This window comes from Phyllostomus hastatus, unplaced genomic scaffold, assembly GCF_019186645.2.
Source record: "Phyllostomus hastatus isolate PE091 unplaced genomic scaffold, TTU_PhHast_1.1 phas_contig_1300, whole genome shotgun sequence".
In the NCBI taxonomy this organism is placed as follows: domain Eukaryota; kingdom Metazoa; phylum Chordata; class Mammalia; order Chiroptera; family Phyllostomidae; genus Phyllostomus; species Phyllostomus hastatus.
In genome coordinates, this window is record NW_025333571.1 from 97,488 (window position 1) to 107,863 (window position 10,376).

The 10,376-nt window shown below is 45.0% G+C and overlaps 1 gene segment (V, D, J or C); it reads left to right on the top strand.

Moving 5' to 3' along the window:
• Nucleotides 1–6,623: 6,623 nt before the first annotated feature.
• On the top strand, nt 6,624–9,154 carry LOC123825208. The segment is given in 4 exon segments: nt 6,624–6,739; nt 6,825–7,135; nt 7,328–7,430; nt 9,048–9,154. Coding segments are annotated over 4 exon segments (567 nt in total).
• The last annotated feature ends 1,222 nt before the right edge of the window (nt 9,155–10,376 follow it).

Sequence of the window (10,376 nt, forward strand, 5' to 3'; positions counted from 1 at the left end):
CTGTCATTTCCATGTGTCCCACGGATGCCCTCAGTCTCTCAGATGCACTGCAGGCCTTGCTGTGTCCTATAAAATAATGGTGCTTCAGTGCAGATTTCTGTTTATGAATCGTGTGAGGTTTGGTGAAGTAAATCTGGTTTTAAGCATTTACCAGACTGTTAAATTCCATCATATGTTTCACTTCGGTGTAGTAATTTAATGCAAAGCACAGCTACACTGTATATTGGCTTCCCTCCATCTGTCACCTTGGCCAATCATGGGCTCCCAGCCCCCTTCCCAGGACATCCAGATCCCCTGACCAGAGACTCAGGTGAATGCAGGGATGGCAGGTCCCAAACTGATCTCTATGAAATGAAAGCAGATCCTGTTATCCTCACACATCACAGAACACCTTCTGACCCAGAGCCACCCCCTCTGTGTCACTGGGAGAGGGAGATTTCAGGATCCAGCACAGTCTATGACATCACATTCTTCTATCAGTCATAAATTGCGGTGAGATCCTAAGGAGTCTCCTCAACTGAGACCACAGTCTTGCAAGTGTCCCTGTCCCTGGGCATACTGGTCATCATACAGCAGGGAGTAGGGTGAGGAAACCCTTGTCAATGGGAAACCCACATACAGTCTGTTCTACTTCTCTATGACAACTCAATCTAATACCCTACACCTGGGGATGCCATTTCTACACATTTATTTCTGTACAATCTGAAGGTTGGAGCATGAAGTCCCTTCACTCGATTAAGGTCAAGGTGGTGGAAGGACCACTTTCATTCCAGAGACCCTAGGGCACTTCTGTGGTGGAATTTAGGTGTCTCCCCAAGTTTATATGTTTAATTCCCCATCCCAAAGAGGCCATTATTAAAAATGGGTTTTTTTTTTGGAGTTGCTTAAGTCATGAGAGTGCCCCACAAAAGGGGTTATACCATTTCTCAATGAGCTCAAAGAGCTTGCTGATTTTTACATTGCATGAGGACCCACTAGATATTGTCTGATGTGACCCAGGAAGGATACCCTCACTTGAAGACACAATACAGTGATGCAATTAAAGGCAAGACTGACTGCCCACCACTTCAAAGGCCAATACTTGAGAGATAGGAGCTGATATAAAGGAGACTGGTTGTATTCAGGCGTCAGCAACCAGGACGATGAGAGACTCTCATCTCAAAGGCCATTAACATCTGAGTTCAGGCAGTTTTTTATAAGGAGGTAGAGTGGCAAAATAAACAATGAGATCATGGGGTGAGTCTGTGGCCATGCAGGCAGTGCCCATGCTGATCCCAATAAGGACTGTACTGTCATAATTCTGGAACTGTTGGTGCCAGTCAATGTTTCCAGCTGGGTCATCTGTGTCACCTGAAACTGTGGTCAGGGTGGTTTCTTGTATAAGCAGGACTGGAACTGGTAGCACTTTAAATATGATTACCAAGAAACTGTCAGTATGTGAGTTATTTACAAATTACCATTCCTTATTCAAATTCCTTGTCAGAGAAAATAACAAAAGTGTATATATATAATTTTTGTGTTCCAATATCCCCTTTCAATTCTTCTTCCATATATATGGAGCTGTTGATGTCCTCTGAATCTTTTGCAGGAATGAAACGCCTGAGCCTTTTGGAAAGCAAGATCTTGTGAGGTAAAAAGAGGCATATTTTTTGAAGGTGACTGTCTAGCAGATTCTCTTTTACTGGCATGGGAAAAGTAAGTCCTAAAAGGCTTCAAAACAATAAAGACCAGCCCTAAAAAGCAAACAAATATTAAACATAAAATAAAAATCCCTTCTCTATGGACCTGATACCCATGATGTCCATGAATATAGACTCATCTACCAATATGCAGTTCCTTCAAAGAGACGGGTGTGATAGTCCAGTGTTTGTTGGAACCAGGTAGCTTGTTGCCTGATTTAGGTGATGCTTGTTTCCATCTGAACTGAGGTGTTAGTGTAAGAACAACAAGAGTTGATGGTCATGCAAATTCCTTGTTCTGTTAGTATGTAGTCTAAGGTAAGTTGATTATCTAAAACAGCTCTGGCTAGAGAGTCCAGAGATTTCTGAATATTACGAAGTGAAATGTCAATTTCATTGACTACAGTGATTTAAGTCTTGGACACATTCTGAAGTACTTACCAATGTGCAGCTGCTCCCTGGCAGGGTGATACAGCACATCTAAAGAAATATCCATCATCTTGTATTTCTCTGGGAAGATCTTGAGCCATTTGTGTGCATGTTGATTGACCACTCGGTAGTCCCATCTGCCTGAAAAGTTTTAATGACTTGCTTGTGAATCTCAGGAAGGAGCACGTCTCCTCTCTGTCCCATGAATAAGCTAAAAAACCTTGGAGATGTGGTACATGCTCCCGTGGGACCTGAGAGGATGTTGTTTCCTTTCAGGAGAAAAAAAAGTGTATTGGGTTGGCAATTTATAGAACAAGACCTCTTCCAGCAGAAGAATGGAGTATCCATACAAACAGAGAAAGTGGTGTGATGACTTTAATCTCTGATTTGACATTTAGTGACTTGAGGTGTGCTTGTTGTTGCATTTATCTCATTACCCCTTTCACCAGTACTGAGTTTTCATAGTCAGTTTGATGTTTTAAACAGACTACATGTGTCCCAAGTATATCTTTGGCTCCCGTGAAGAAACAATGTTGTTTTGGAAGGTATCTACAGGAGACCCTGGGTCCTCTCATGGAGGTGAGGACCTCCATTATCCTAGTCAACATGCCTGTCTTCCATCTGCCTATATGCCCCTTTTTACTCATTTGTCTTCACATGACTGCTGCCAGGCACCTGAGATTTCAGTCTTGTGGGCCATTGATCCCTGGCCTCTCGTTCTTGCTGTGATTTTGTCTAACTCACTACTCTCTTTCCAGCTCAAGAATTTTGACTTTGAGTCCTTTTAGAAAAAAAATGGTGCCAGATTATTCCTGCAACTGCTTTCTGCCGAAGAGAGATGACATTTTTCTTCAGAGCCAAGAAATCCTTGCTCTCATAGGGGTGGTGTGGCCTGGGAAAAGACAAAGGTGCAGATGGTGCCTGGAAGTGGTGCTCCCTGAGTAGGAGTGGAGCTTTAATATGGAGGAGTCAAATTGTGTGACTAATCTCAATGTTACTGAAGAAACCAGAAAAAGTAGGATCTAGTTATGTTTATAAGTTTAAAAAAAAATTGAAGGCAATTCACTTAACTAGAGTTTAATGTCCATAAATGTATGGTACAGAATCTATTGAACGATAAATTCTCTACATAGATTCACACTCATTTTTTTCAAAAAGCCAAATAAAGGATGATTCATTTAAAGCATTAAGTTTCAATTCTGCCTAATTATTTGCCTAAACATAACAGGAATAACAATTGACTCTCTTAAATATGTAGGCTCTTAAATGCTTTGCTGGGCTCTTATAAGAAATTGCCAGGATGAGATTTAATTCACCCCATTAAAGGAGGAAGTCAAGCCACATTGTTGCTATTAGGTTTTACCTGGTACACCTGTAACTTTTAGTGAGTTCCTTAAGTTCATTGGGTCTTCCAAAATGGCCTGAGCTCTCCCCTGTGATCTCCCAGGAAATCAGTCTTCACTTCTTGCCTGGAAATACTGCCATGGATGTTCGGAATAAGTAAGGTACAAGGCCGTTTCTCTAAGTTGCTTTTATTAGCTTCAAAGTCATTCTGCATTTCTTAAAGCTTTTGCTGACATCCAGAGTCTAGGCAGGTCTCTCTTGGACATGACATTCCAGTCACAGTCTTAATAGATAAAATCACAACTGATAAATGGCTTTATCTGTCCTATTATGAATAAATCAGGTTCCTGCTTGATTTATTCAAACTACTATACTGCACAGAAATAATCATATTCATTCATAAGTCTTTCCAAATTCCAGAAGGATCAAACAGGGGCAATATGTGAATTCCTATATATTTATGATTAAAGTATAATTTACCAAACTACTTTAAGAAAAATGGTAGGTGTCTTATGTCTGAAAAATAACGTGATTAACAATTATCAATATGTTCAGCAACAGTTACAAAACTACAGTAGTCTTCAGTTCATGTTGCCCCATAATCACTTTTTGTGCTGTTTATTGGCCAGTATTTCTATAAATCCAGTTATTCCATAGAGTTCAGTTATCTTTAACTGTTCAAAAATATGATCTGAAAATTTTATTCTCAGAAATATGGAATATCCAAGAAGTCATAGTCTTTTGCATGGTTATCTCTGAAGAACTAACATATTTGTGAATGCATCAAACTGTGCCTAAGGGAGGCAGTTTCCCATAACCTTTAGTACAGGTCAGACAAACAGTGTTCTCATAGCCCTGAGACTGTGTCTGATAAATGGTTCCCATAGCCTTGAGTGGGCCTGCATGCACACAATGCAGCTCTGTTTTACAATCTGTTGGCTTCTGGGTGGCTTTGTCTATATTTGAGTATACAATGGAGTAGGAACTTCATGCTGGGCACACAGAGAGAGAGCAGGAGACACACAAGTGTCATTCAGGGACAAGCAGAGAGACACACAGCTAGCAGTGTGTGTGGATTGCCAACCTTTGAATAAAGGCATGTAACACATATGAACATTTCCACAATTTCCATATGCCTAAATCCCATGAACCCATCTGACATTGAATGGTTGCAACACATCATGTGTTAGATGCGTGTGTGAGGACAAGGAGAGAGGGTGAGTCATGTCCTAAGAGGGTGAAGAACATTTCAAAGATGCAGATGACTCTTTAAAGGTGATGCAAATTGTGTGGTATGACATTAGTTCCCATCACTCTCTGACTCAAGGTGTCACAAGGATGAAGATGGAGATGCACAATTGTCCATGACACTCATAAGACACAGGACCATGCTGCACAGTGTGGACCCTCCTTTCTCAGGAAACACTTTGTCCCCATGAATTGCCTCTGCTCTGTGTCCCTGAGTCAGGTACCCAACACTTCGCTCTGCTCTCACCTGATATGGGAGTGAGACAAATGACAAGACCTTCAACTGGTTCCTCTTATCTGGGGTCATGGTATCTAAATCTCTTTGAAAACTGAGATGCAGAGATGCCCGAGTTCACCTGGAATACATCTCTGGGGAGCATTGCAGGGACAGGTGATGGAGAGGAGGACATGTCCAGACTGAGAGACCCCAAAGCTAGGTCATCACAGGGCAGCCCTGGCCATGGAGGGGGACTCAGTATCCTCCCTCACATTGGGACAGGGGACAGGAGTGAGTTACAGAGCACAGCTGTCCGTTGCAGCAGTGGTGTGCTTCTCAGTGAAAGAGTTGTTGTCACTGCTTCTCTTCCTAGGAATCCACCTCACTGTCCTTCATGCTGGTCACTGTTGGTCAGTACCCAGGGCTCCTCAAAGCTGTCCCCCAGCACTTTCAAGGCATTGGTGCCATCCCCAACACAGGCGTCACCTTGGTTCCATGTGGCTGCACCAACCCCTCACTCTCAGTGCTCCTGTCAACAAAGGAGCAGTTTCCCTAGAACTTTATCACCTACAGAAATCTCAGGTTTGGCTCATGGGTGTCCTCAGTCTGTCAGATGTGCCTCAGTCCTCACTTTGTCCTATTAAATGATGGGACTGTAGTGGGAATGTTCTGTGTATAGAGGGTGAGTGAGACTCGGGGAACTAAACGTGGTTTCAATTGTTCACCAGGCAGTTAAATCGAATCATGCATTTCCACTCATTTTTTTTAATCTAATGAAAGATTCTCCTCGTCTGCACTTTGTTTTCACTCCATATGTAACCTTGGCCCATCATGAGTTCCAGTCCTCTTCCCAGGACATCAGCCTCCAGATACTCACTCCAGGGCCTCAGGTGAATGGGGGAAGGAAGGTTCCAAGCTGGTTCCCTATGACTAGGAGTTGAGTTAGATAATTCACACACATCTCAGAACCCCTGGTGGCAGATTCAGTACCTGTGTCTCTGGGAGAAGGTGATCCCTGGGTTTCAGAGCCTCAGTTGGTCTAGGAACACTGGACACCTTCTGAATGGCTCACCTGAGGGAAACAGCTGCACTGCCCTGGGGGAAGTGATCCTAAAGGAAGGACCCAGCATGTGTAGCACCTGTGACAGTTGCAGGCCCAGGGCTGGACTCTGGGCATTGGGCCCTTACCAGAGTGCCCTGTTCCCTGCAGCCGGACTGAGTTGCAGAGGCTGCACCTGCACCATCACCTACAGGCCCTGGACACCTCATCCTGGTGAAATGAAAGGCTCTTCTTCACTTTGTAATAATTACCACATGAAATATTATTTTACATTAAATTATGATAATCCAGTCTGAAAATGATGAGTCTACTTCATGTCATTCCTAGGACTGGGAAGATGTTTGGGAATAATGTTAATCAGTTTCTTTATCCACAAAATTAAAATAGTGTGACCCTCTCATCTTGATCAACATTAATTTTTAAACATAGAAAAATGTGTAGTGTCTTGCCCTGAGTTCAAGGCATCTCATAAAATAACTTGTCTCCCATGCCTAACCAAATGCCATCAAGTCCAAAAGAAGAAATGTGCTCAGAACCCAGAAGTACATAGGGCAGTGACCTCAGTCCTTCCCCACTTATGAGAACAGAGCCCCCCCACATGCAAATTTATCTCCCAGCTGCAGGATACATCCTCCCCTGAGCTGTGGGGGCTCACAGCTCTCTCCTCACCCAGGGCAGAAATCTCTGGGGAAGGTAGAACTGTGCTCTAGAAGAAGATGAGACTGTTGGGTCTTCTCCTGTGCCTGGTGACAGCCCCCCAGGGTGAGTGTCTTGGGTGTCAGATGTATGTCTATGGGACAGTGGAGAATGCACAAGACTGACAGGATCTCATATTCCTTGTCCTCAGGTGTCCGCTCCGAGGTGCAGCTGCAGGAGTCGGGCCCAGGACTGGTGAAGCCCTCACAGACCCTCTCCCTCACCTGCACAGTCTCTGGTTACTCCATCACCAGTGGTTACGTATGGAGCTGGATCCGCCAGTTCCCAGGGAGGGGGCTGGAGTGGATTGGGTACATAAGTTATAGTGGAAGTGCTTACTACAGCCCGTCCCTCAAGAGCCGCACCTCCATCTCCAGAGACACGTCCAAGAACCAGTTCTCCCTGCAGCTGACTTCCATGACCACCGAGGATACAGCTGTGTATTACTGTGCCAGAGACACAGTGAGAGGAAATAAATAGGAGCCAAGACACAAACCTCCCATCTGGAGACAGGAGGGCTTTGCTGCAGGGGGACCTCAGGACACCAGGGGGCGCTCACGTAGCATGCAACACAGAGGAAGACAGCACTGACCCTGGCCAACAGAATCTAACATCCCTAGGACCACTTTTCTGAGTCCCCTCTTCCTGCATCAGACCCTGCTTGTGCTCCTGGGGAGACACCGATGCAGTGATCCCATGGTTCAGACCTCGGGGCTCCTGGCTGTGAGATCTGAGAATGTGGGCCTATGGACTGCAGGTCAGTGAGACTCCCTCCACAAGTCAGGCCAGAGTTGTCTATACTGATTGGACAAGGTATTCTTGAACTGCCCCCCCACCAAGACAAACCAGGACCTTCTCACCATGAACTTTACAGGTTCCAGGTGCTGGGAGAATAGGAACAACCAGGATGGGCAGTCTCCAGTCTTCACATCAATTGTGTTTGTTTCTGTTCTTGTAGTCAAAGTAGGTCACTCCCTCAGTTAGAAATTGAGTGGGAATCCTGTCCATGTACTAGGTAGAGAGGAGACAAGAGACCTGCAGGTAATTACCATGAAAATTGTGTGTGTGTGTGTGCATGTGCATGTGTGTGTGTGTGTGTGTGTGTGTGTGAGACTTGTTGATCAGTACTAGTGCAATGGAATTAGGACCCCATGCAAGGACACTCAGATGGGACCTTCAAGCAGAAGAACCTGAGGACATCAACTCTGAAACCCTCTGAGATCTTCTGGATTCAAAGGTGTTGGCTGAGTCGGTCCATCTGGCATGTCCAGCAAAGAGGCTCCCTGGTTGCTTCACAGTCCCTGGTGTAGGGGCTCCCTGCAGAATCACTGGGGTTTAGAAAGACTAAACGCCATGTATGCTTAGATGTCTAAACACATGGTGCCCCAGAGGGAGTATCCTAAAATCATAATGTAACTTTGAATTCTAAACTAGAGGTGCTGACAGCTTATGTCCTGTGAGCCCAGACAGGACCTTTCCCTGTGGGGCATGGACTGGGCGGCAGGGGGCACATGGGACCAGTTATCTCAGGGCTTCTGCCCCAGGACCAGGTGGAGAGGGGGCATGGGAGGTATTTCTAATGAGGGCCTGAGTCTTCCTTTTTTCATGAAAACATCTAAAATGAGGGGTAGGCATGAGGTGACTGTAAATATCCTATTCTATCAGAGAATGTATTATACTCAATAAGACAAGAGAACCACAGTCAATGGGAGTAATTCAAGGACGTCTTTATATCTTAATGTTAAGGAGCTGAAAACAGGGATGGCCTTTTAAATTTATCCAGTGCTGCATTCTGGAGACACACTGATTCAGGAATAAGACATTAGGCATTAAAAACCAGAACTGGTCCAGGAGGACTCTGTTACACTCAAATGTGTTTCTCTATGAGGAGCATGTCCTGTTGGGGCCTGTTCCTCAGTGGGAGGAGCACAGAGCATGTCCTGTGGGGGCCTGTTCCTCAGTGGGAGGGGCTGTATCTGCACAGAGTTCAGGGTCCTGGCAGGGGTCATACATCTGATAACATTAACTTGGACTTAGACTCTGAGTTTCCCACTCAGCATGGTCCCTGTGTCCTCGACCTTCTCTCAGGTGAAGAGAAATATTAAGCTGTGAAACACTCTGCCTCATGGCTATGCAATGAGAAGAGGTAGACTACATTTAACACGTGTCTCTCTGTGTCCTGATATCATCACCGACAGCCACACCCTCTCCTATACAAGACCTGATGGCACAGCCCCTCACCATGGACTGGAGCTGGACAGCCATCTCCATGGTGGCTGTGGCTACTGGTATGGGACTCCTTAGCTCCAGGGTCAGGGATGGGGCAAAAGAATCTCAAGAGGGATTTCCTCCCACTCCAACCTCTTCTCCACAGGTATCTACTCCCAGCTGCAGCTGGTGCAGTCTGGGGCTGTGGTGAGGAAGCCTGGGGCCTCAGTGGAGGTCTCGTTCAAGGCCTCTGGATACATGATCACCAACTAAGCTACATTCTGGGTGAGACAATTCCCAGGAGATGGTCTGCAATACATTGTCCAGATCAATACAAAGAGTGGGGAGCACATGTATGCCCAGTGCTTCTCAGAACAAGTTTTCTCCTGTATGGAAACCTCTGCCAGCATAGTCAATCTGCATGCAAACGATCTGAAGTCATGGACACAGCCATGCATTACTATGCAAGTGACACAGTGTGATGACCCACAACCTCAGTGTGTCACAAACACTGAGAACTGGGACAGCTTGTCTGGGCTGAAGGGATGACAGGATGATGGACCACTTGACTTGCTGAAACACATTCAGAAATCTGGGACCAGAAAAGTTGCTTCCAGAGGCACATCCGACTCAAGGAAAGTTTTCAAGAGACCAGATGCACTATGAGAGGGATACATGGAATACACTCCTGAAATAATCCCTGTTATTTTTTGTGTGTGTGTGTGATTGTGCAGAGAACACATTTGGAGCCTCCTTGTCCTCTGAATGAAACACTTCATTGAGACATCATCTGGGAATCCTTGGTCAGGGTCATGTTTGGGGATTCAAACGAGGTGTCTTCCTAGCAAGTTCTAGGACACTTTTTAAAAATTTTCTGAACAATGGAATTGTGCTTGGAGAAAAGTGAGTACATAAGTAAAGGAGAAATTTCTGATTTTCCTTCTGACCAAGCATCTAGAACTGACCTTTGGCAGCCAAGTCAAGGGTTGACTGGTATTCCAAGTCCCAACACTGTTCATGACATCACAGCGTTCTTTCTGTCCTCACTCATGGTGAGATAATAAGGAATCCCCTCATTTGAGACTACACTACATCCCTGTGAATGTCCCTGTCTCTGGGCAAGTATTAATGCAATCTCATAGCAGAGAGCAGGGTGGGAACATCATTGACAATGGAGATCCACATCCAACCTGCACTATGTCCCTATGTCAACTGAAACACTTATCACACACTTAGCACTGCAATCTGCACACATTTATCCTTGTGCATTCTGGAGGTCAGAGTGAATGTGTCATCTCAAATGAGGTGTATGCACCATTTATGGTAATTCATCCCAATGCAAGACACTACTTTTTCCACTTAGAACATTGATACGATCATTTAGGGTTCAAGTTCAGTAGATGACCATCATGTGTGGGCATGGTGACAGACTCACATGGGTCACATGCAGACATAAACCGGACTGTTAGAGAGAGGAGATGGTTCTTATGAAATT